Consider the following 27,011-nt stretch of genomic DNA (forward strand, 5'->3'; position numbering starts at 1 on the left):
TTGCCTCAAAATGCTCCACAAGATGCTTATATTCAATACAGAACAGGTAAGGAAGTTTGACAGTTAACAGACCCAATCTGGAGGAATGAATCTGGTGAATACACTAAAAGATTGAGCACGAGTTCGCAGCCAGATAGGGTGACCAGGGAGATGTTTACCAGATTGGGTGCAAATAGAGATGCAGAGAATACCTTGAAAGTTTTAAAAACATACAATATTGAAAAAATTTAACAATAAAAATCAAAAGTTTAATTTTTATTGCATCCGATAGTTAGAATCTTTCATGAACAACCACCTGCCATCCTAAAGTCAGAGATAAAGTTAGCGACAGCCTGAGATACGAACTCAGTGCAGAGTTTCAATGATCAACTAATAATCGAAATTGAATTAGCTACTTATGCCCCACTTTCCTCATTTTGTTATAGTCTTAAAAAAAATTAAGTGAACATAACTTCCCCTCAGTCTCCATGCTGCCTTTCTCCAATCAGGTCAATCTCACCAAAGCATTTATCCCATTTCTCTTATTAAATTCCTCTATTAACTTAGAGAAAAATATTACACTTGAGGGCAATGCTCAGTTCTCCAAGCTTACAAATTGCAGAAACATTTTTGGTGAATATATGCTTCTGCAACGTCCAAGGCATTTAACAGCCTAACAATAAAAATGACATTTAACTGCACTCTGGGGAGCTGTTTAATTTAGTATTTGGTTCACCTGGTACAAGTAAAACAAAGGTTTGTTGTAAAAAGGAGATGAAGTCATTCTTTCCTATGCTAAAAATATACAAAAATGCAACAAGTACAGCACAGTACTCCATCATTTCTTGTTATTTTCCAAAACAGTGGTGCAGCATAAAGCACCATCGCTTTAAACTGCAGTGAATTAAACTGACATTTATTGTGCTATCCTCGTTCCTGCTGAAGGCCCGGTGGAATGTTGCACTGCACCCACACCATTCCTGTTTGAACTAGTTGGTAGGTGAAAAGGTAAATTATTTTTCCCTTTACATTCTAAACACAAGCCTGGCATTTAGCATACAAAGACAGAATATGCTGAGCCAACGTTGACAGTCTGGATGACCCTTCGTCAGGGCTCTATTCTCTCTCCACAGATGCTGTCAGATCTGCTAAGATTTTCTAGCATTTTCTGTTTTTGTTTCGGATTCCAGCATCCACAGTGTTTGGCTTTTATCGGAATATGCTGAACTTTGCTTGCAATTTGTCTCCAAGATCATGGGAATGGTAGCATCTGAAACCCACAAGGAGGAATGCTCCGTTAAATGCCTGAACTTCATTAGGTAAAGCTGATTCAGAATAGAAGTTTCAGATCAAGAAACATCCCAAGGGTCAATTCCGGAAAGAAATACTCTTTAGATAACTGCATCCTCATCATAAGTATGAACATATGAATTCGGAGCAGGATTAGGCCATTCGGCCCCATGAGCTCTCTTCACTATTTGATAAGATCATGGGTGGTCCAACTGTGGTCTCAACAGTCCCATCTATGCCATATATCCTTTGACTTTCTGGTCAGTTAATAATCTATCCAACTCGCTCTTAAAAATATTTAATGACCCTACTTCTCTCCCACAAGAGAAGCATCCTTTCAACATCCATCCAATCAAGTCCCCTCAGATCCTATAGGTTTCAATAAAGTCACCTCTTTAAACTCCAATGGATACAGGCCCAACCTCTATCACAGGAATCAGTCAAGTGAACCTTCTCTGCACCACTTCCAATGTTACTTCTTAAACAGGGAGAGCAAAACCGTACAGTACTCTCGATGTGGTCTCACCAGCGTCCTACACAAGTCTTGCAAATTCCTATCTTTATATTGCAATAAGCAATAACATTCTATTTGCCTTGCCAATCACTTGCCGTAGTTGTGTACTTAGGTTTCATGCACCCAGGACACCCAAATCCCCAAAGCAATACCACCTCATTTGCTGAGTTTAAGGCAATTAGTTTACCACTTTGTCTCTAAAAGGTACACCTCAGTAATGGGCAACATTCTTTGTGCTTTTCTATAAATGTATTAAGAGTTTGTACTGATATTATGAAGTGGCATTCCAGGTGTCATCAAGAGATTTCAGACTGTGTTAGGAACAGAAGGTATTTATTGATCAATAGAAACTAGGTACAGGAGTTGCAGCTCTAGGCTGTCCTGGAGTCGTGCTCCAGACTTTATGTTAACTATATGGCTGCTAGATGATTCTACCTGAGAGAGGACTTCATCCTGTGGTGTGATCACTTACTCTTGGTTCCCCAAGTGAAGTGATTCTTTTGCTGTGCTGTCTTAAATCGACAGATACCACATAGACAACAACTTGAGGCTGCAGAGGGGGAGATACGGCTATCCAAACATCAATTTCATCACGGTGGTTCAAAGCCTGCCATTCCACAGATGGGGTTTGTCACAAGAAACTTGTTAACCACTTCCCACGTTTCCCATTCCTTCATCCAAAATATGTTTGCTGGTAGATCTTGCTCAGGAAGAATGCTCCATATAGGGCACTGGGATCAAAGGTGGGCAGCAGTTATTTAAATTATGTATTCTTTTCCACTTTTCTTGTCAAAGTAGACAAGTTCACAATATACACGTGATCCTGCTCCCATGCCCACATGTCTGTCCTTGGCCTGCTGCAACATTCCAGTGAAACTCAACGCAAACTGGAGGAACAGCATCTCATCTTCCAGCTAGGCACATTACAACCTTCAGGTCTCAACATCGAATTCAACAACTTCTGATGATTAGCTCTACCCCAACTCGACCCCTTTATTTTCATTTTATTTAATTTTTTTTAAAAAACTGTTCTCTACCTTTTATTTCTTTGTCTTTCATTTTTCTTCCCCTCCCCCCCCAAACTCTTTCCTCCAACATTATCCCCCCTTTTAAATTTTACCTCTTCCCCCACCCAATCTTCATCTGTCACAGCTTATCCTCTGATCTCAGCTTCTCTGCTGTTTGGCCATTCACACCCTTTATTCTTTGTGGACAGCCATGAGCAGTCTTTTTCCCTGGTTTCTGTGGCTATGACTCATCTTTCATTCCCTCCCCCTGCAGTATGTCTCCCATTTTCTATGCCTGAGGGTCATCTGGACTCGAAACGTTGGCTCTTTTCTCTCCTTGCAGATGCTGCCAGACCTGCTGAGATTTTCCAGCATTTTCTCTTTTGGTTTAAGTTCACAACATACTCCATCTGCCACAATTTACTTAACCCATTATCTCTTTACAGACTCTGACATCCTCTTCACAACTTACTCTCCTACCTATCTTTGTCTCATTAGCAAATTTAACCACCACACATTCAGCCACATTATTGATATATATGTTGTACATCATATTTAATTTGGCTTAAAATGAATGGTTAAACAATATATGCTCGCTACAGTCAGTGGTTAAATCATGAACAATGAAGCATGGTTGATTGACATGGGAAGTCACAAGTATCTTGAATGTATTGTACTAACCACTAGAGCCAGGAATCTGGACTTAAATTAATCCCACAGTCTCATGACAAGAGTGTGGCTTTGGGTGGAGGGGAAATTGAGGCCAAGACCATTCCTATTAGCTAAACAGTTCTTTCCACTCATAATATGTGAAAAGTTAGATGTTGGAAGAACAACAGTGCATTTCTAGCCCACTGTGCTAGCTATGATTCCTATGCACAAGATGGATGCTGAACAGGTTTTATTTTGACAGATGTGGGCATCGCTGGCAAGTCCAGCATTTGTTGCCCATCCCTAATAGCACTTACATGGAGTGATTTGTTCAGCCATTTCAGAGGAAAGTTAAGAGTCAACCACATTGTTCGAGTCTGGAGTTACATGTAGGCCAGAGCAGCAAGGATGGCATCCTTCCCTAATCAACATTAGTGAACCAGATGGCCTTTTATAACAATTAGTAATAGTTCCAGCATTGTTGAGACTAGCTTTATATTCCAGATTAATTTAAAATTCCACCAACTGATGTGTTGGGGTTTGCATATAATTGTACAGACATGAGGAGGTCAGATGATTGCTCAGAACATAAGGAATGGCAGAGAATGATCAAAAGTTAAGAAATTAGAGGAGGAGGGGAAGTTAACTAGAAATGTAAAAAATGAATAGCAAGGCTTTCTACAGGTATTTAAAAAGGAAAGTTGTAACTAAAGTGAATATTGGTCCTCTGGAGTGATAATGGGGGTTAACAGTAGATATTAAGAAACTGGTGGATAAAATGAACAAATATATTGCTTCTGTCTTCACTATAGAGGATACAAAAGAGGTTCCAGTAACAGCAGTAAATCAAGAGGTGGAAGGGAGAGAGGAACTTGATGAAATTAAATTCACTAGGGATGTGGTACTTAGCAAACTGATGGAGCTGCGAGCTGACAAATATTCAGGTCTAGATGGACTTCATGCTAGGGCCTTAAAAAGGGGTGGCTAATGAGGGCAGTTGATGCATGGCTGTTAATTTTCCAAAATTCATTACATTCTGGAAAGGTTCCATCAGATTGGAAAGTACCAAATATAACCCCATCGTTCAAGAAGGGAGGGAAGGAGGCAGAAAATAGGAAACGATGGCCCCATCAGCTTGCTGTTTGTCATGGGAACTCTGTTAGAATCGACCAGCAAGGAGGCTGTAGCTGCGCACTTAGAAAAACCTCAAGGTAATCGAGACGTATATGCATGGCATTGTGAAAGGGAAATCATGTTTAAACAATTTATCAGAGTTCTTTGAAGGAGTAACATGTGCTGTGGACGCACTGTACTTGGATTTCCAGAAGGCATGTGATAAAGGAGCCACATCAAAAGGCTATTGCAGAAAATAAAAGCTCATGGTGCAGGGCTAGAACATTAGCCTGGACACAAGGAGCATAATGTGGGACAATGTGAAGTTCTTCACTTTGGCAGGAAAAAAAAATGCAGAGTATTATTTAAATGGAGACAATTGAGGAATTCTGAAGAACAGACAGATCTAGGTGTTCTGATGCATTAGTATTAAATGTTAAGATGTAGGTACAACACAGTCAAGGAGGCTAATGGAATTCTATCTTTCATTATGCGAGGAATTGAACGTAAAAATAGCTGGTGAGACCATATATTGAGAGGGTGTGCAGTTTTGGTCTCCTTATTTAAAAGGAAGTAAAGCATTGGAGGCAGTTCAGAGGGGTTTTCAGATGGATAGCTGGAATGAGTGGGCTGTCTCGCAAGGAATGGTTGGACAGGCTGGGCTCGTTTCCACTGGAGTTTAGAAGAGTGACTCTATTGAAGTATACAAGATCCTGAACGGTCTTTACAAAGTGGAGGTGATGTTTCCTCTTGTGGGTATAGAAGAACTGGAGAATCATAGAATTCATACAGTGCAGAAGGAGGCCATTCAGCCCACCGAGCCTGCACTGACAAAAATCCCACCCAACCCACATCCCTGTAACCATGTATTTATCCTGCTAACTCCCCCTAACCTATTCATCTTGGGACACTAAAGGAAATTTAGCATGGCCAAATCAACCTAACCTGTACATCTTTGGACTGTGGGATGAAATCGGAGAAAACGTGCAAATTCCACACAGGCAATGGCCAGAGGCGGGAATTGAACTTGGGTCCCCTGGTGTTGAGACAGCAGGGCTAACCACTATGCCACTGTGCTGCCCTGAGGGTGCTGTTTGAAACTTAGGGGTCATCCTTATTAGGACAGGAGATGAGAATTTTTCAGACAGAAGCTGTAGGACTTTGGAATTCTGCCTCAGGTGGTGGTGGAGGCAAGGTCAGCCCCTGCTGAAGAGGAATCAAAATGTTATCAACGGTAGATGAGAATGTGGAATTCGAACCATAAACAGATTAGCCATAACCTTTAATGAATAGTGCAGCAGGCTCGTGAGACCAAATGGCCTACCTCTGCTATTTCATAGGCTCATTAGCCACATTAACCCTGCCCCTAGATCATTTGCTGGGCCTTTGGATTACTCGTCCATGTGACATCACCACCATCTTCCCCATTGAGCCATGATAGCTAAATGTACATTTTATGGCATCTCATATATCCTGGATACAGCCCCGGAGAGATGGCGAAGTTCATGCTGCTTGCTGGATCGTTAGTTTCCTGAGCTTGTGGAGTTCAGCTGGTATTGCATCAGCACCTGGAGTTTTGCCCATAGAAAATGAGCCAATAGCTTTGCTAAATCCCTCCATTGTGGGTTCCATATCCAGCACTGCCATGGCAGGCAGGATTTCTTGACTGTCTAGGATTTCCTCGATGACCATGTTCTCCCTGGAGTACAATGCAAGGCAGTGTTCCACCCATCTCTGACTGTTCATTGCAGTTAGTAATGAAGCCTTTGTTTTCACAGGCTTCATTCTTTGCTAATGGACCTGTTGCCTTTTCAATTCTTTCATACATGCCGCTAACATGCACGACATCTGGATACTCTAAGCAGAGTTGTAACCAGTAGTTATTGGCGCACTGCCTAGCGGCCTGTTGGGCTTTACTTCGAGCGGGTTTTTGTGCCGTCTTCATGTTTGGATCTCGTAACAAATGAGAGCAGACTGCTTGGCTTCAATGACAATGATGTTAGCCTCGAACATGCCAGCATCTTTCCGCTCTTAGAAACTTAGAAACCCTACAGCACAGAAAGAGGCCATTCGGCCCATCGAGTCTGCACCGACCACAATCCCACCCAGGCCCTACCCCCATGTCCCTACATATTTACCCACTAAATCCCTCTAACCTACGCAACCCAGGACAGTAAGGGCAATTTTCACATGGCCAATCAACCTAACCCGCACATCTTTGGACTGTGGGAGGAAACCGGAGCACCCGGAGGAAACCCACGCAGACACGAGGAGAACGTGCAAACTCCACACAGACAGTGACCGAAGCCGGGAATCGAACCCAGGTCCCTGGAGCTGTGAAGCAGCAGTGCTAACCACTGTGCTACCGTGCCGCCCTCTTCTTGCTTCTACGTGTTGAGAGTGCGGTGCTGCAGATTGTGTTGTGAAGTGTGTCCATTTTACTTCTGCACTTGTGGGGAAACGTCAGACAGCAGCAGTTGAATAGAGTCGAAGAACAGTTGGTTTTCAGCTGGATCGGCATTAAGGGACAGCATTTCTGCTTTGAATTAAAACATTTCAAAGGTTGCGTCAAAATCCTGGTGCACTTCAAGGAGTGATCGGCATCACATTCTGCAGTGTGATAGCTGCGTCTGTTGAGAATGCTACCGAGACATTGAGACCCTTTTCAGGAACAAGGGCGGCTGCAGCAACATCAACAACTTTAGGGATATTTCCCAACTGAGCATCACGAGAAACGTGCTTGCCTTTGTCAGACTGCAGTTCCTGGCTGAATATATCTATGCTGAATCCAAGTGTGGTTTCGGAACTACTGACATGATCTTCTCAGCCCGACAGCTGCAAGAGAAATCTTGTGAACAAAAGGAGACCACTTTATATTTTGTCTTCATTGAGACATTCAATCATGTAAGCAGAGGCAATCTATTTATACTACTGGAAAATCAGCTGCCCACCAAAGCTGCATAATGCAATCTTCTCTTTCCACGAGGAGATGATAGAAAGATCAGGTATGATGGGACAACATCGGAACCCGATCCACAATTGGGTCAAACAGGGTTGTATTCTGGCACCAAAATTCTTAGGGATATTCTTCTCTTTGCTGTTGTTGAGGGCAATTTGCGATAGGCATTAAATGCTGGCCTAGTCAGCAATGCCTACATCCTGTCAGAGAATGGTTACAAAAAGTTTTCAGGTCATGTACAGAGAGTGGACAGTAGAACTGAGTGAAAGTTGTTCAGTCTTGTTCATCTGAGATCAATGATCAAGGTGTGTCAAATCCTCAGAGTTGCTCGACACTGATAGTGCCACATTAACATTCCACACAGAGGAACACCTACAGCAGGAAATAGACAGACTCTCACACTTGTAAATAGTTTGGCTTGACCATCTGTATCACGAAGACACATAACCATGAATGAAACTGTGATGCTACCAAGCCTACATCCTCAGTGCATTCCTCTACAGTAATGAAAGACTTGGACAATACATACCAGGCAGGAAAAATGGCTGAACAGTTTCCACTTTCGCTGTCTCAGGCATATCCTCACCATCTCTTGGCAGGACAAGGGCATTAACTCAAGAGGTCCTGGAGCATGTCAATTCCATCAGCAGCATACACTCACTGCTAAGCCAACAATGTCTGTGTTGGCTCAGCCACATAAGTCAGATAGATGGTGATGGTACACCCAAAGACCTGTGCAATGTATTGGCCATTGGGGCACAGCCTGCTGAACGTCCATACCTCTGCTACAAGGACCACTTGCAAGAAGATACTGTCCACTCTCCGCACGACCTGAAAACAATTTTTAACCATTCTGTAACAGAATGTTGGCATTACTGGCTAGGCTAGCATTTAATGCCTATCAAAAATTGGTGGTCATTAGCAATGCCACTGGAGACAGTCATACCCTCTGGAGGCTGGTTGTTTCGTGAGGCACTGGAAGATAAGAGTAGAAATGAAAAACTCATTTGACCAAGAACAAAAAAAAAGCCAGTGAATTATGCACCTTCTAAACCCACTGTCTTCCTCTGCAGCAAATGCAGCAGAGATTGCCATGTCAGACTGGGGCTCCTGAGCCACAAAGTGATCCTTAGCATAGAGTTGACCACCAGGGTGCAAACTATTGTCTTACAAGATGGAAAGCTGCCACCATGATATGGTTAATGAGTTTTGCAGGAATTTTCAGAGAGACAAATGCTCAATGCGACTATAAATACATGACCCTTTTTGATGCTTCATTTAGCTGGCATTAGCTGATATAGTGACGTTGAAAATTTGACTAAAGACTGAATATATTATTTAACCCTGTGAACCATTCTTATGTTTATGAGCTCCAGATTCATCCATTGACACTCAAACACGTAAAGGAATCAATTATTAGTAAATATTCATGTTGCTGTGACTAAACTGGGGTTCATGGAGTGAATATGGTATCCACTTGTGGTAATGTTTCTAATATATATATACACCTTCAATTTAATTAACATACCAGTGAGGCTAGAAATAGGAAGATAATACAGGTTGCATCTAAACTGGAAGGGCATAAAATATTCTGGCCAAGAGGTTTGCTAGTGTCACACGGGAGGATTTAAACTAGTTTGGCAGGGGGGTGGGAACCAAAGCAAAGGTGAATTAACTGAAGGGGAACCAGAGAGTAGGGCCAGTAAGACTCAGAAAGAGCAGGCAGGGTGTGGTTGCTAATCAAAGAGGGTCTGGTGGACTGAAGTTCATTTGTTTCAATGCGAGAAGTGTAACAGGTAAGGCGGATTAACTTAGAGCTTGGATTAGTACTTGTAACTATGATGTTGTTGCTATTACAGAGACTTGGTTAAAGGAAGGCCAGGATTGGCAGCATAATGTTCCAGGAAACAGATGTTTAAGGCGGGATAGTGGGGGATGTAAAAGCAGTGAGGGAGTTGCACTACTGGTTAAGTAGAATATCCCAGCTGTACTCTGGGAGGACACCTTGGAGGGCTCATACAGCGAGGCAATATGGGTAGAGTTCAGGAATAGAAAGGGTGTACTCACAATGTTGGGGGTTTACTAAAGGCCAGCCAACAGGAGATAGAGGAACAGATATATAGGCAGATTTTGGCAAGGTGTAAAAGTAACAGGGTTGTTATGGGAGATTTTAACTTTCCCTTATATTGACTGGGACTCACTTAGTGCCAGGGGCATGGGTGGGGCAGAGTTTGTAAGGAGCATCCAGGAGGACTAGGGAAGGGGCCGTACTGGACCTGGTATTGGGGAATAAGCCCGGCCAGATGGTCGATGTTTCAGTAGGGGAGCAGTTTGGGAACAGTGACCACAATTCAATAAGCTTTAAAGGTACTGATGGATAAAGATAAGTGTAGTCCTGAAGTTAAGATGCTAAATTGGGGCAAGGCTAATTACAACAATATTAGGCAGGAATTGAAGAATGTAGATTGGGGGCAGATGTTTGAGGACAAATCAACATCTGGCACGTGAGAGGCTTTCAAGTACAAGTTGATAGGGGTTCAGGACTGGCACATTTCTGTGAGGATGAAGGATAAGTATGGCAAGTTTTGGGAACCTTGGATATTAGGGATATTGTGAGCCTAGCCAAAGAGAAAAAGGAAGCATTTGTCAAGGCTAAGCAGCTGGGAACACACAAAGCAAGTGTGGAATACAAGACACGTAGAAAGAAACTAAAGCAAGGAGTAAGGAGGGCTAAAAGGGGTCACAAAAAATCATTGGCCAGCAGGATTAAGGAAAACCCCAAGGCCTTTTATACATATATGAAGAACAAGAGGTAGCCAGGGAGAGGGTTGGCCCACTCAAGGACAGGGGAGGGAATCTATGCGTGGAGCTAGAGGACAGGGGCGAGGTATTAAATGAGTACTTTGTGTCAGTATTCACCAAAGAGAAAGACGTGCTAGATGATAAGTCTGGGAAAGGGTGTGTAGATAGCTTGAGTCATGTTGAGATCAAAAAGGAGGGGGTATTGGGGTTCTTGAGAAACATTAAGATAGACAAGTCCCCAGGGCCTGATGAGATATACCCCAGAATACTGAGAGAAGCAAGGGAGGAAATTGCTGGGGCCTTGATAAATCTTTGTATCCTCACTGGCTACAGGGGAGGTACAGTAAGAAGTCTCACAACACCAGGTTAAAGTCCAACAGGTTTATTTGGTAGCAAATACCATAAGCTTTCGGAGCAGAGCTCCTTCGTCAGATGGAGTGGATATCTGTTCTCAAACAGGGCACAGACACAGAAATCAAATTACAGAATACTGATTAGAATGCAAATCTCTACAGCCAGCCAGGTCTTAAATGTACAGACAATGTGGGTGGAGGGAGCATTCAACACAAGAGATGTGTATTGTCTCCAGACAGAACAGCTTGTGAAAGCTGTAGCATGCAGCATCTCCACATCATGACTACAGGGGAGGTCCCAGAGGATTGGAGAATATTGTTGTTCCTTTATTTAAGGGGGGTAGCAAGAATAATACAGGTAATTACAGGCCAGTGAGCCTTACGTCAGTGGTAGGGAAATTATTGGAGAGGATTCGTCAAGACTGGATTTATTCCCACTTGGAAATAAGTGGGCAGATTAGCGAGACACAACATGGTCATGTCTCACTAAGTTGATAGAGTTTTGCGAGGAAGTGATAAAGATGATTGATGAGGGTAGGGCAGTGGATGTTGTCTACGTGGACTTCAGCAAGGCCTTTGACAAGGTGCCTCATGGCAGACTGGTGCAGAACGTGAAGTCGCATGGGATCAGAGGCGAGCTGGCAAGGTGGATACAGAACTGGCTCGGTCAGAGAAGAGACGGTAGTAGTGGAAGGGTGCGTTTCTGAATGGAGGACTGTGGCAAGTGGCATTCCTCAGGGATCAGTGCTGGGACCTTTGCAGTTTGTAATATATGTAAATGATTGAGGAAAATGTAAATGGTTGGATTAGTAAGTTTGCGGATGACACAAAGGTTGGTGAATTTACAGATAGCGATGAAGACCAGAGGATACAGATCGGTAGGAGACTTGTGCGGAGAGATGGCAGATGGAGTTTAATCTGGACAAATGTGAGGTAATGCATTTTGGAAGGTCTAATACAGATGGAAATAAAAAGTAAATGGCAGAACCCTTAAGAGTATTAATAGGCAAAGGGATCTGGGTGTACAGGTACACAGGTCACTGAAAGTGGCAATGCAGGTGGAGAAGGTAGTCAAGGTGGCATACGGAATGCTTGCCTTCATCGGCCGGAGCATCGAGTTTAAAAATTGGCAAGTCATGTTGCAGCTTTATAGAACCTTAGTTAGGCCGCACTTGGAATACAGTGTTCAAATCTAGTCGCCACACTACCAGAAGGATGTGGAGGCTTTGGAGAGGGTACAGAAAAGATTTACCAGGATGTTTCCTGGAATGGAGGGCATTAGCTATGAGGAGAGGTTGGAGAAACGTGGTTTGTTCTCACTGGAATGACGGAGGTTGAGGGGCCACCTGATAGAAGTCTACAAGATTATGAGGGGCATGTACAGAGTGGATAGTCAGAAGCTTTTCTCAGGGTGGAAGAGTCAATTACTAGGAGGCATAGGTTTAAGGTGCGAGGGGCAAGGTTTAAAGGAGATGTATGAGGCAAGTTTTTTTTTACAGAGGGTGGTGGGTGCCTGGAATTCACTGCCGGGGGAAGTCGTGGAAGGAGATACGACCATGCTGCTAGACTGAACTAAAACCCCCTATTCTTCTGGGGACGTATCCCTCCATTCCCATCTTAGAGTCATAGAGGTTTACAGCATGGAAACAGGCCCTTTGGCCCAACTTGTCCATGCTGCCCTTTTCTTTTTAAAACCCCCAAGCTCGTCCCAATTGCCCGCATTTGGCCCATATCCCCCTATACCCATCATACCCATGTAACTATCTAAATGCTTTTTAAAAGACAAAATTGTACCCACCGCTACTACTATTCAAGTATTTCTCCAGACGCCCCTTCGAAGGGGAGTCTTGACAAATACATGAACAGGATGGGAATAGAGGGATACGGTCCGCGGAAGGGTAGAGGGTTTTAGTTCAGTTGGGCAGCATGGTCGGTGCAGGCTTGGAGAGCTGAAGGGCCTGTTCCTGTGCTGTAATTTTCCTTGTTCTTTATCAGAGTTCCACATAACATGCAAATGTTTTTCTCAGATAACCCCAGAAGCTTCCCCATTCCTTGAAGGCCAGGTAAACTTCTATGGATTCCAATTACCCTCCAGTACCTCATCTAAGTAATTATTCTTCATGCACGATCAGACTACTTTTAATGCATACCATCAATTCAATCCTAAAATCAGTCTTTCAACCTGTGGGAGTCCCTGTAATACACACAGGTCTGTTTTGTTTCCTTCATGTCACCTCATAAATCATGAAGGAAATATTTCTTGGTTAATCTTATTTTTAAATCATTTGATACAAGTAAACAGCGTCTTTATGTGTCACTCACAAAACATGCCCAAGCATATCGGTAGCACATGAATAATAGAGTTAATACTAAATTAACTCGGCACAGTAGCACAGTGGTTAGCACTGCTGCTTCATAGCTCCAGGGTCCCGGGTTCGATTCCCGGCTCGGGTCACTGTCTGTGTGGAGTTTGCACATTCTCCTCGTGTCTGCGTGGGTTTCCTCCGGGTGCTCCGGTTTCCTCCCACAATCCAAAGATGTGCGGGTTAGGTTGATTGGCCAGGTTAAAAATTGCCCCTTAGAGTCCTGGGATGTGTAGGTTAGAGGGATTAGCGGGTAAATATGTGGGGGTAGGGCCTGGGTGGGATTGTGGTCGGTGCAGACTCGATGGGCCGAATGGCCTCCTTCTGCACTGTAGGGTTTCTATGATTTCTATGATTTCTATGATTAAATTGTATATAAATCAGTCAGGAAGCTTTCAAATTAGGGAGAATTTTGTAAGTAAACAACAGACAATATTTAATAGCGTGACAATATTAATTAGATTACATGAAGATTCAACTCATTGGTGGAAGAAAACTAAATGTCAGGGAAAATAAGCAGCAGTGAGCCTTACGACTATCAGCAATGGGAATGCATGATGTACTGATCTGGCCACAAGGTCGTTCTGCACATGGATACAGCAAGATATTTAACTACTCAAAACCTTCACCTCACTTGCTTTCCAGAGTTTCCTAGAAATTATACTTGGTACACCATTAGGTTTGGTAGAATGTGTTAACTTGGAAATTGAATGATCTACACCACAAAACTATTCAAATATCCAGGACACAGATGCCCTTATTGCTGGAGGAGGACCTTAGTTAATTGTTAACTCACACAAGAAAAGCTACAAGGCAAAATGAATGGTGCAGTCTCCATTGCCATGTATTAAAAGGGACTGACGGCATTGGGGCTGTTATTTACTGCAACTTTCATCAATCTTAGAGACAAGTCCTAAAAACTAACACATTTTGCGATTTATTGCAGTTCGATGCAGATCCTTCAAGATTTCCAGCTCCGAAATAAAGGGAGATCGTGGTCGGTTATAAAGCACTTCTCACACCACAGTGGTGACACAGTACCAACGTGAGGATGTCATACAGGACAAAAGCCAAAGTGCTACATCAGACAGGTTGGCGGGCACAAAGCCAGATGATCTCGTATGCTGGGATCATTCGGATTTGTAAAAGAGAAATACCTTGGTGAAAGACAGAGTGCAGACTTGGACCAAGATGCTGAATAAACTACAAAGGATAGAGTTCACACCTACATCATTGCCATTTAGCAAAGGAATTAATTAAAATGGGACAGGAGATGGAAAAGTCCTACAAAGTAGAACAGTAGAAAATACTTTGGAAGTAAATATATTTTTTAATAAACAGGTGGAAAATGCCTGATGGCGCTTCGGTCACCAATTCTAGTTTGCCAGATCTTTTGCCTCCTGAAGTCCCATCCTTCATCAGTAGTTATACTGATGTATATTTTTTCCTGCCATATTTAGCTGTTTCAAACCATGCCAAGATCCCTATTTACACCTCAAGGAAGACAGATAGGAAACTGGGGGAAAAGGTCCCCTCGAACATTCACCTGGAATGCACTGCTGTTTACAATTCTATCCCTACAAGTGGCTGGGGATTAAACTTCTGGATGGCCTGTCCCATAACTGCATACACAATGCTGATGTGCTTGCCAGTTTCGGCTCAGAGTAAGGAAACCAATTAATACAATCTGGCTGAGAGATTCAGGCAGCACAACAAAACATGCAAGTACTTTAGATTCCTCATTTTAATGTCTAATTAGAACATGGCTGCTAAAGGAAGAGGTTCCGGCGTTCACATTCTCTGAAGCACGAGGAGATGTATAGTTGCCATACTTCTGGCTACCCTACGGCTAAACATTATTCCTACTTTAGTGCACGTCCAATGGAATTGATGTTCCAGTTCTCACTGAAATAATTACCAGAAAAATGAATCCACTTTGTTTTTATTTATAAATCTGGTGCACAAATTCCCATTAATCTGAAAGGCAGGGGACTGAGGCACTAAACACAAAACTCAAAAGCACCCTAAAGTATTGAGCTACCTTAATTTCAGGATATAAATTGTAAAAATCACATTCAAACTTCTCACCATGATAAAATTTTGAAACTGTACTGTACAATCATTGATTGACTGGAATGGGAAGTACTGGCTGGTCTATCAAGTAGTTTATCTGTGTCCCAACAAAGTGCTAGGTACAAACAGTGCCCAGGTTTCGAGTAATGTTGCTCTGCAACCACCTACTGGGTATTATAATTGGGTGACTTGCTGGACAATAACTCATGAGGCTGGAAGTTTGAGGAATGAGGAAATGAGGAAAAACATCCTTTGAGCAATTTGTTAGGACATCAATGCATTTCATAAGTAGCTACCCTCCGTGGCTTTGGATCCAAGGTAAAAATATACAGCCCTTTGGAAGCTGTATGTTTACAAGAAGAAAATCAATCTTTTATGGCAGTTAATTTTCCAATCATCATCATATATGGAGTTAGGTCACAGATTAGCTATAATCTCATTGAATGGTGGAATGGACTCAAGTGCCCAAATGGCCTGATATGCCTGACTCACTAGGATTCATTGGCTTTGCTACCAAATAAACCTGTTGGACTTTAACCTGGTGTTGTTAAAAACTTCTTACTGTGTTTACCCCAGTCCAACGCCGGCATCTCCACATCATCACTAGGATTCATACCAGAGGAATTTCTAACAAAAGTGAGCAGGGACTTCTTACATTTAAAGATGCACGAATGCCCTCAGTGACTGCAGAAAATCAATTCCAAAGAAATGCTCCGATATCCTTTACATTTCTAAGGCAGGGCTCTGACAAAGGGAGACAGTGTGGTTGCAGGACAAAAGGGCCCTCAATTCCTGTATTAAACACGTCAAGATTCCAGATCTGGTCAAATCCTTTGTCCCAAAAACCAGGAGGAGTGGGAGGTGTGTCACATGACCTTCCCCAAGCTGTTAGAACCTGTAATATTGCTAAGTGGAACTGAACGCAAGCAGTCAATCAATTTACAACCCAACAACATGAGCAGCAGAAAGAGCTCTGTCCAGGTAAATTGTCTGGCCATCATCTACACTGTGTACTACTGGAACTATGGAACTCCTTTACCAGCGCCTATAAGACCAATTCATCTTCATGTGCCTTCTTCCATTGTGGAAGTCCTCACTTCTGGAAAGATGGATCACCCTACAACAGGTTCAGCCTGCTAACCGCTGAAGGAATTTTGATTCTGGATTCACGTGAAACCATAACGGTTTTGCTCCTGGTCTTGCCCCCTGCCCATAATCGCTCTTATATTGCACTAGTGCAAAAAGGTGGATATTGTGAAATCTCTTCTTGCATTTTGCGCATGTATTAAACTAATCCTCTCTTTTACCTTATCTCAAGTTTGCTGTGGGATAATTAATGGAGGATTGGATCACTCCAAATTGAAAGATTGGGGGAAAATACACCACCACTTTTAAAGGGAGAAATCAAAAACTCCTTTAGGTTTATGGACGGGTAAGTGAAAGGAGAAATCAGGGCTGTTTAAATTAATCCCCTTCCTGTTGATAACAAAGCAGGCAAGCTAAATTAAATTTAAACATAACTCAGGTAACTGCTGTTGAAAAGTGGCATGAATTACATTGGGTGCTACTGTTCTGAGGCTGCAGCACATTGGATGGTTTTAGCTGTACACCATGTTAAAAAGTGACATTTATAATTTTGAGGCAAGGAAGGAAACAGTCCCCCAATGTTGGACATGGCTGGTTGCAGATGTTTTTTTTCATCATATATAAATGGAAATTGAGACAAAGTTTACAGATGATAAAAAAACTGGGGCCCCCTGCACTAAAAGAAACAAAGATTGAAGATGGGAATGATCAGGATACATTGGGGATCAGTAAAAGCAGAGATGTCGGATGATATGGACAGGAGCAGGGTGAAGAGAGTGTGGAAGAAGAATATAATAAGAGGTATTACATTTTTTGGGCACAAAAGAAATCTGACAATATCTGTAGAAAGCGAGTTCAAATCAGTGCAATAAAAGCAGCAAACATTATTATTGGTTTTCTTAGCTAGAGACTCAGTGCAAAAATTCACAAGGATTAATAGGAAGCTTGATTTCTCCAGCCATCCACCTGTCATAATCCACAAATGGTACAAAACAGTCTCTTGTATTACGACGCACACTCAATCCTGCTTTCACTGGATTCAAAACCCCCATCCTGACCGACAAAGATTCCCACATTCTCTTGGTCTTTTGTGATCTCTTCTTGCTTTATGGTTCTCCTGTGTATTTCAGCCCTCAATCTGGCCTTTTGCACCTCTGCTCCACTCTCTTCACATCCCTCTCCCATGACTTGATCTCATCAGTTACAACAAGCAAGCCTTTACTGGTTCAGTTCCAAATGGAGTACTCTCTACAATTCTGATTACAGTGGGGAACTTGGAGAGTATAAAAATAAGTGCAACTAAATTGATACTGGAGATTAGGAGTCTAAGCTACAAAGAGAGTCCAAGGAAACTTGAATCCATTTACATGAAAAAAAAACTCAAGGACACACAAATTTTTTTAAATGCTGGCAATACAAACAAACAAACTTTCACTTGACCAAAAACACTGATTGGGGTCCAGTGGGTTTTTATACCCTTCTGTAATACAGTCACAACTGGAATTGATGTTTGTGGCAACATTTCCAGAAGTTACCACCACTTCTGCCAATACAGCAGAGAGTGTGGCTAGAATCAAACCTGTGCTAAACACTGGATCAGAATTGGAATCAGATATACAGCTGAGCATCGTTCAGGAGCAATTGGTTTATAAAGAATAAAAATAAATTGGAATCCAAACAAAGACAAGCCAAAGCACCACTGCCCTGATTAGGTTCATGGTAGAAAGGCTCATGGACGGCCCTCCTGTCCTGCCACCAATTCAGGCCCTTACAAGTCAACATGCAGAAAGCCTGGATAATAAACCTGTGTGGGGTTGCTTGTTCAAAGGCACTCAGTGCCTGACTGAGGGACCTGGCATCAGGAAGAGAGGGGCCTGCTGAGAGAAACCCCCTCACCATCATTTGTGGCCTTGGTCCCTCGGTGATCCTGAGCCACAGGCGGGTGCATTACCAACAGCAGCCACTGTCGAGCAATGACAAGCTGCCAGCCGCTGATTGATTGGCAGCTCTCGTCAGGCAGGATATCTGCCCCCGGGGTCCTTGAGAAGGCCCACTGTTGGAAACTTAATTTGACAAGCTTTCACAAAAGGATGTGAAACAGGGGGTGGGGTGGGGAAAGAGGACTCAAGATCCCCAGCACCTCCATTAAATACCACCCACTGTAAAGAACATTTAACTTTTCTGCATTTTGGCTAACAGCTCACTATTTGGTGGATACTGATTAAAAGATCTTTTAAAAAACCCATATCACAAAAACATAAATCCACTTGTTAGAATCTTTAATAGGGTAGAAGGGTCATTAATATTTTATCATTTCAGCCATTTAAAGTATTCGATGGATGCAATTTCCAGGACAATTAAGAATTTACGTCGTGATTGCCGTTCCCCGAAAACATTTTGGGAATAATTTCACTGTAAACACTGTCAGAATAATCTGAGCATGTGAATCCTATCTCTGAAACAACCACAAGTAAACTGCGCTGTAAACACCACTCCCTGTAATGCATGGAAATAACCTATGCTGTAAACATCAGCCTTCCCAAATTGCAAAAACTAAGCGCTGCAAAAAGCACTTGGCAGAACAGCCAGAAATAAACCATGCTGTAAATGACAAAACACTCCCCCAAATAAGTCGGGAACATCCTGTGCTCTAAACACCACTCCCACATTATAATGGCTGCTGGGTCATGCACTAGAACATATGGTACATCCTCAGCAGCTGAAAGAATGGAGCTTTGTGGTGATTTATTTCAAGTTAAAGCTAGATGTCAAAATGTATTTGGAGCAGAGGAATGTTTCACTACCATACTGAGCATCTTGCATGCCTTTCTGATTAATGTGGGAATTACATTAGAACTTAATTCGACTAACACCAAAACCACTAATTGTCAATAGCTGGGCACACAAGGTCTTAGGGTTATTGTAGGCTATACTTATAACATCTATGAACTGCTTTTCCTGTAGGGTGTTACAGGATTTTCCCCTCTATCGCCAAAACATGAGATGCTATATTCAAAGTGCTGGCTTGTACTGCAGTGCACCATCTGGAAATCCACTCAGTAACTAGAAGAGCCTGATCTACGCACATATTATTGCAGCAAAAAGTATCTGTGTAATTTCTGTGAAAGCTGCTAGAGATATTTGTCCTTGGTCGTGGAGTTCTGTGAACCATCAATACTCTGCTTTGGGTTTGTTTTTACATTGGATCACTTGGGTAGTAGTGAAATTTAATCTATGTTTTTACAGGATGCATAGCGGGGAACCAAATGATATTTTAACATTTGAAAACTTACAATACAAAAAGGTTTCATGTCTCTATATATGGGCAAACAGCAGACACTTGAGGCCCTCCGCACTGCAAGGCTAGTGCAGTGTCATATGAAAAACGGAAAGCTGGCACGCGAATACAAACAAAAAAAAAAGAACTACATTTTTAGTTTGATTTCCCCCATCCCTTGCATTCTCCATGACGGAGATGACAAGTCATTAACAGGTAAACACAAGTTACTATGGGAACCAAGATTTGGAGAGGTGATGAAACAGAAATGCCCATTAATATTTTCTACTGCTTTCTCACATCTATAAAAAGGTCATGTTGTCCTGATCTGAAAGCAAAGATCACGGACGCAGATTCAAGTATAACTTTTATAAGATCATAAGACGTAGGACCAGAAGTAAGCCCACCAAGGCTGCTCCGCCATTCAATGGGATCATGACTAATTTGATATGATAATCCTCAACTCCACTTTCCTGCCTTATCCCCTTAACTCTTACTGATTCAAAATCTTCAGCCAGCATTTTACCACCCCGCCTGCCACAGGAATCAGAGCAGGCCAGGGGCTGACAATGGGAAGGCCTGTCGATCTTGGGGCAGGATTTTACGGTTTAGGGACGAGTGAGGCTGTAAAGTCCTGCCCTGTGTGTCAGTAAAAGGGAATTAAATACTGTGAAATGAAAACATCTGCTGAGCTTTGGGTAAGAGCAGGAATTAATCGATTCCAAAGAGCCAGCACAGGCAGAATGGGCCAAATGGCCTCCTTCTGCAGCATAAGATTCAGTGAATTTTCTGACACTGTGTTCCAAGTGGGGAATCTCACCGAATATCCCTACATAATGGAAATTTAGACCCTGTGCACGATTCTGCAATTATGAACTTAAATGGCTTGTAAATTATGCACAGCGCACGTGAATTTCCAATCAATAGCAAGAGTAGGAGATGCTCCCCATTGGAAATGCCAAACTAGGAAATTGTCTCCTTTTCACTAAACCATAGAGAATGACAAAGGGGCGGCATGGTGGCACAGCGGTTAGCACTGCTGTCTTACAGCACCGGGGACTCGGGTTCAATTCCCGGCTTGGGTCAGTGTGCACGTGTGGAGTTTGCACATTCGCCCCCGTTTACGTGGGTTTCCTCCCACAGTCCAAAGATGTATGGGTTCGGTTGATTGGCCATGGTAACTTGCCCATTAGTGTCAGGGGGACTAGCTGGGATAAATGCATGGGGTTATGGGGATGGGGCTTGGGTGGAATTGTGGTCGGTGCAGACGTGATGGGCCGAATGGCCTCCTTCTGCACTGTACAATTGTATGATTAGTAATTTATTTTCATACAGCATATCAAATTACTCGTAGTGTACAGAATTAGGCAAATTTCCAGAAAGACATTTGGCAAACAAAGAAGAAACATTTACCAGATTCTCATCCAGGACATAGTTCAGATTTGAGATGAGAACTATTTGGAAATAATTAACTGGTTGCACCTTGTATAGGGCAAATATAAACCATTCATAATGTGCTTTGTAGAAGAAATTCTACATAATCACAGTACTCTCACTTTTGCTTGAATACTATATTGTGTCTCAACTAAAATGACAAATATATACTGTAAAGATGAACCCTGTTATTTGGAACATATCAAATGAAACCGGAATTAACCCATTCATCTCTAATCAGAAAATCTATCAGAACTGAGTTCAACTCTGCACAATGGAGTCAATGATGGTTTAGGAAGAGAGTGACCTTCCCTACCATAGATTCCTACATTAACAAATCGCCTGATTAACTGGTATCAACTGCAGAAAGCTCTCACCTTGAGTGTGCATGCAAAGCCTCCTTATTATCTAATCTATGTTGACACCAATTGTGCTTACACATCAGTAATTTTAGTAATTGCAAAGTCAACAAGATATTCTGCACACTTGCCAGGATAAAACACAAAGATAAATGAGGAAAAAACAACAAATATTCAGCCAAAATAGCACCAATGTTTTGTAGCTGTTCATGAAGAACTTTGTCCTTGGACATTAAAAACAGGCCCATTGAAATGAAACAGGCACTTCTCAAATGGACATGAACACGAAACAGCACTTATAAACCAGATCAAGCAGACAAGGCAACTTTTGTTTTAACTGGCCATGAACTTGAATCGGGAAAGTGCAGCTAACTCTGAAGTTGGAAGATGGTAAAAATGATTCAGGGGATCCCTGCCAAAACTGATAGTGCTCGGAATGTTCCAGAGATAAACATGCATGTACACTCCACAGCGTGCTTTTCCTGTAACGTTCAGATTTTTCTGATGTTGATCAAATGCATCTCCTGCTGTGATTATGCTTTTGTGAACACAGATGGAATCATACAAGTCAGCCCAGGTCAACCTTTCAAACAAAATTCAAATTTCTGATAAAATTACTTCCCTGAGAAGTGAAAAGTTAGTTTATTTGCCACCTTACAAAGCTGCCTCATCAGAAACAGCAGGATAATGATTTCAATGGGCATTTGCAAACAGACATTCGACATGACGTGACTGATGACGCTTGTGGCTAAAATTTTGTTGCTATTTACATTCTGCTAAAATAACATTGCACAAGTTCACACTGCGATATACTGCAACTGAAACTCGCAGGGGGAGAAGGTGATAGAAATGGAAGCATGTGAAAACATTTGCTCCTGCATAAAATGTCCCTGAAAGAGTGACATGGTCTTTTGAAAAGATCTTTCCTTAATTAAAAAAAGAGCAAAACATCCAACAGTTTCACAGAATAAGTTTAAAATTAAGCACATAGTAGATCATTCGAAGATAAATGACAAAATGAAGTGGATGATTACACAGATGAGACTGGCTGGAATGTTTATTGAACAGTTAAATCTTCCTGCAATGTCAATGAGGATGACTAAAGTTGTTGGCATGAGAGCTGCAGTAAAAGATTAAACTCTGTTGCTAAGCAATCCTACTCAAAGGTACACAGCTGATGACTCACAACTAGTTAGTTAATGTTCTGTTTTGAAAGAATAACTTCAGTTAATGAGGGACTCTAATCATTGAGATAGTTTAATCAAAAGGGGCAATGTCTTCATTAAACTATTTTTGTCCAAGCAGTGAGGAGACAGAACAGCTGTGCATCATTTTTGTCACAATGACAAAAGGGATATCTGTATTTTTTCAGAAGATTTACTTACTGAGTTGTCAATTTGTCCACTGCAATGTAAGAAAATAGGAGTTGCCAAACAAATAAAAGGGGCAAACAGTTGTTATATTGCTTCAAAATGTTAGCAAGTGCGTTACATTTTCAAAAACAACTAATCATATCAAGGGGCACCGAAAGATAAAAAGGTTGAGATTTTAAACAATTCCAGTTTGACATTTTGCGAAGGTCTAGAGTGTAGTTGCACTTTTGCTTTCGCAAGTGGCTGCATTACTATCAGAATAAACTGCATTGCTTACCAATGTACACCTGCTACAGCACAGGGTGAATTTCCCTCAGCCAAATTATAGCTGTTGCATTAATACAAGATGAATTTCTTACAGCAAAGTTATCGGAAAAAGGTGAAAAAGATTAAAACCTGTAGGAAAAACATTATTTGAAATATTTCCTCTTTAAAAAAACACATTAGGCTACAACATTCATTTACTTTATGGTTGGCTGTCCAGATCTGACTACAGAATTATCTTTGATATAGTAGACATACCATGCTGTAGTTTAGTCAGCAGCTGCTGCCTTGCAATCATCCTGCTCATTCTGTATGGTGACCGCCGTTGTGCCTGATCCAGCCTCAGGTATATATCCTGGCCCTGAGGTGACAGGGAGCTCAGACAGACACAGCCTGAGCTTGGTGATAAAGGTAACTCCATGAACATTTCTGCAACAATGCTGACCAGAGTCCAAGCTCTCCTGCCCTCACAAGTGACAGTGTAACCAGCAGTGGGGAAGACAGAGGATAGATACACACTGCTGAACTGTGAAAAGTTGAAGCAGACTTTAGAAAAGGGGAGTAGCCACTAGTCAGAATGCCTACTCTGATGTCACATGACTGGGAGGAACCAGTGAACTGAGTGGATGTGAAAGCAGCATGTGATAAATTAATTATGTAAGTCAGTGTTTGTCATTTTACACTCTAAACTGAGGAGAAATAAAACTACCAACCACATACTTTAGTAATGGCTAAGCACTTAGAAACTGTACAGGTACATTTGAAAACACTTGGACTGGATTAGGCAATCCCAAGGAAAGCTTTAATATTGAAAAAAAAAGTTTCATTTAGCATAGCACAGTGGCACTAAATAAAGGACTTTACTTCATAGATAGAATCCCTACAGTGCAGAAGGAGGCCATTCAGCCCATTGAGTCTGCACCAACCACTGTCCCACCCAGCTCCAATCCCCATAACCCCAATATTTACCCTGCTAATCCCCTGACACTAAGGGTCAATTTAGCGTAGCCCGATCAATCTGACCTGCACATCTTTGGATTGTGGAAGGAAACCGGAGCACCCGGAGGAAACCCACACGGATACAAGGAGAACGTGCAGACTCCACACAGTGACCCAAACCAGGAATCAAACCTGGGTCCCTGGCACTGTGAGGCAGCAGTGCTAACCACTGTGCCACCATGTCGGCACTAAATAAAGGACTTTACTTCATTTTTAAATGGGAACACAACCCTTATTCACTTATTATATGTTTGCTATTTGTCTGGCGTGTCAGGAATTCATTTTGCAGAATCCTTTAAAATACTTAGACATTTGCCCAGCTCTATTTTTAGGGGGAGCAGAGGGAGCATTATTTTAAACAATGGTTATTGTGTCATAGCACAATAATAGGTACAGACGAATGGAGTATCATAATTGGTGTTGCTCACACATAACTAAAGGAAGAATAAATTGGGGAGCATAGCATAAAGATGTATAATGCAGGCAGGAATTCATCCAGTAATGACATTCTTTCAGCAAACCTCCAGCCTGTTCATTGGATCTCACCTACTCGGGGGATGCGTGAGTGTACTTAATTAATCACAATCAGCATAGTGCTGGAGGGTTAGTGCGCTGATCAGTAACAACAGGCCTGCAAAGGAATTCAGGCTGGCATATTTTATATTCCCTCTTAGGCATCTCCACACCCATCTGTTTTGACAAAACAAGGTCTAAGAATGACTGACTGCAGGGAAATAAACAAGTGGCAAAATAAGCCACGTTTGAGCTCTAACTGCAGAAGAAAGAAATTATCCTCCTTGCAGAATCTGATTTTTATTCTTTTCTGTTTAATTGGAATGGAGGGATAGATGAGGCACAGATGTTTATTCTTTCAGAGGCACTGAGCTACAGAAACATTTATGTAGAAAATACATGTTTTTGTTTAGTTGTTTTCCCATCAACAGAATGCATTTTCAGCCTCCACCCAAGGACGTCACTAAACCTCAGGGCTTGCCTCAAACTCCCAATCAGTCTCTAGATAAAATGTTCCTGTGTAACCCTTAAACACCTTCCTTGTAGATTTTTCAATGTAACGTGGAAAAATGAAACATGGGCTAAAAATATAATAGAAATCAATATTTGGCTGATGATAACCATGACATGCAAAAATTGAAATCAATTGTCTGGATGTTGCTTAAATCATTTATGACAATATTCTGATTAACATACTGTTTGTGTTGCTTACAGAAAAATTCTGAAATTCGTACAAAACTTTGAGCAGCAGTTGCTATGGGAGTGGTCTTTTGCACTAACAGGATGCTGCATCTGTTGAAAAAGATATTTTGCCCACCAAATAATTGAGCAACGTCGTATATGAATTTCCATGCTGGTGCGATGCCAGATACATAGGACATATGTCCCAATAATTGGCTGATCAAATCAATTAGCACGTTCCTTCAGTTGTTCGTAATCAGCCAGCCCTTGCTTGCAAAACACAAAATGTCTACTGTTAAATGCCGTTCCATAATTGGGCAGCACTTGCGAAACAATCTTGAGTGCGCTAATAGTTACATTAATATCCAATTTAAGATAATCAGTTGAGTGCACAATGTTGCTCATTTATGCTTGCAACATATGCAGGGACCCCATTCTCTTCAAACAAAGGAATATAATTTCGTAATTTCAGTTCATGTTTTGAATTACCTGGAGGCTTGGAGTGCTCTCTGCATTCACACCTTAGCCGATCAGAGTTAACTTGCCAACCTCAGTAACCTTTTCTCCAGTGGTAATTGTTTGAAATTTGACATTCTGGTAATTGCATATATGCCCTGTTTGTGAACCCAATTCTCCACTCACCTGATGAAGGAGCAGCGCTCCGAAAGCTCGTGCTACCAAATAAACCTGTTGGACTTTAACCTGGTGTTGTGAGACTTCTTACTGTGCCAACCCCAGTCCAACACTGGCTTCTCCACACCATTCTTGTAATTGCCTCAGCAAAATGTCACTTTTTTCAGTAATATTCAAGTTCACCGGGTGCTCCGGTTTCCTCCCAATCCAAACAAAAAACAAAGAAAAGTAAAGTACAGTAACAGGCCCTTCAGCCCTCCAGGCCCGTGCTGATCATGATGCCTTAACTAAACTAAAAGAAAACGTTCTGCCCTTACTTGGACCATATCCCTCTATTCCCTCTTAATTCATGTACCCATTCAGATGCCTCTTAAATGTTGTTAATGTGCCTGCTTCCACCACCTCCTCTGCAGCACGCCACTCTTTGTGTGAAAAACTTCCCCGCAGATCTCCCGTAAACTTTCTCTCTCTCATCATGAACCTATGCTCCCTTTGTAATTGACACTTTCACCCTGGGAAAAAGCCTCTGACTATCCACCCTGTCATAATTTTGTAGACCTCTATCTGGTCTCCCCTCAGCCTCCGTCTTTCCAATGAAAACAATCCTTTTTATTCAACCTCTCCTCATAGTCAACAAAATCAAGACAAGGCAACATCCTGGTGAACCTTCTTTGCACTCTCTCCAAAGCTTCTATATCCTTCTGGTAGTGTGGCGACCAGAAGTGCACGCAATACTCCAAATGCAGCCTAACCAAGATTTTATATAGCTGCAACGTGATTTGCCATCTCTTGTACTCAATGCCCTGGCTGATGAAGGCAAGCATTCCATATGCTTTCTTGATCATCTTGATCACCTGTGTTGCCCAGATCCCTCTGTATGTTAATGTTCCTAAGGGTTCTACCATTTACAGTATAAGTCACACCTAAATGTGATCCTCCAAAATGCATCGCCTCGCATTTGTCCGGATTAAACTCGATCTGCCATTTCTGTGCCCAAGTGTCCAATCTATCTATATTCTGTTACATCCTCTGACAATCCCCGGCACTATCAGCAATTCCACCAATCTTCGTGTCAACCACAAACTTACTAATCAGACCACCCACGTTTTCCTCCAGATCATTTATATATTCTACAAACAACAGTGGTCCCAGCACTGATCCCTGCGGAACACCACAAGCTACAGATTTCCATTCTGAAAAACACCCTTCCACCGCTACTCTCTGTCTTCTACACCCAAGCCAGTTCTGTATCCATCTAGCCAGCCCACCCCAAATCCCATGTGATTTT

General features: G+C 42.1%; 1 protein-coding gene across 7 annotated transcripts in view; it reads right to left on the reverse strand.

The window, feature by feature from the left end:
- Window positions 1–27,011, reverse strand: part of stard13a (StAR related lipid transfer domain containing 13a) — a 577,401-nt gene that overhangs the window by 99,215 nt on the left and 451,175 nt on the right. The window contains exon 1 of one of the 7 annotated variants that reach the window (XM_078222236.1): window positions 23,156–23,438. The exons of the other annotated variants lie outside the window; for them this stretch is intronic. Coding sequence (XP_078078362.1) covers window positions 23,156–23,324 — 169 coding nt within the window. The 5' untranslated portion in view covers window positions 23,325–23,438. Of the gene's footprint in view, window positions 1–23,155; window positions 23,439–27,011 lie in introns of those variants that run through there. 7 annotated transcript variants of the gene reach the window in all.

The sequence above is a fragment of the Mustelus asterias genome, chromosome 10, assembly GCF_964213995.1.
Source record: "Mustelus asterias chromosome 10, sMusAst1.hap1.1, whole genome shotgun sequence".
NCBI lineage: Eukaryota > Metazoa > Chordata > Chondrichthyes > Carcharhiniformes > Triakidae > Mustelus > Mustelus asterias.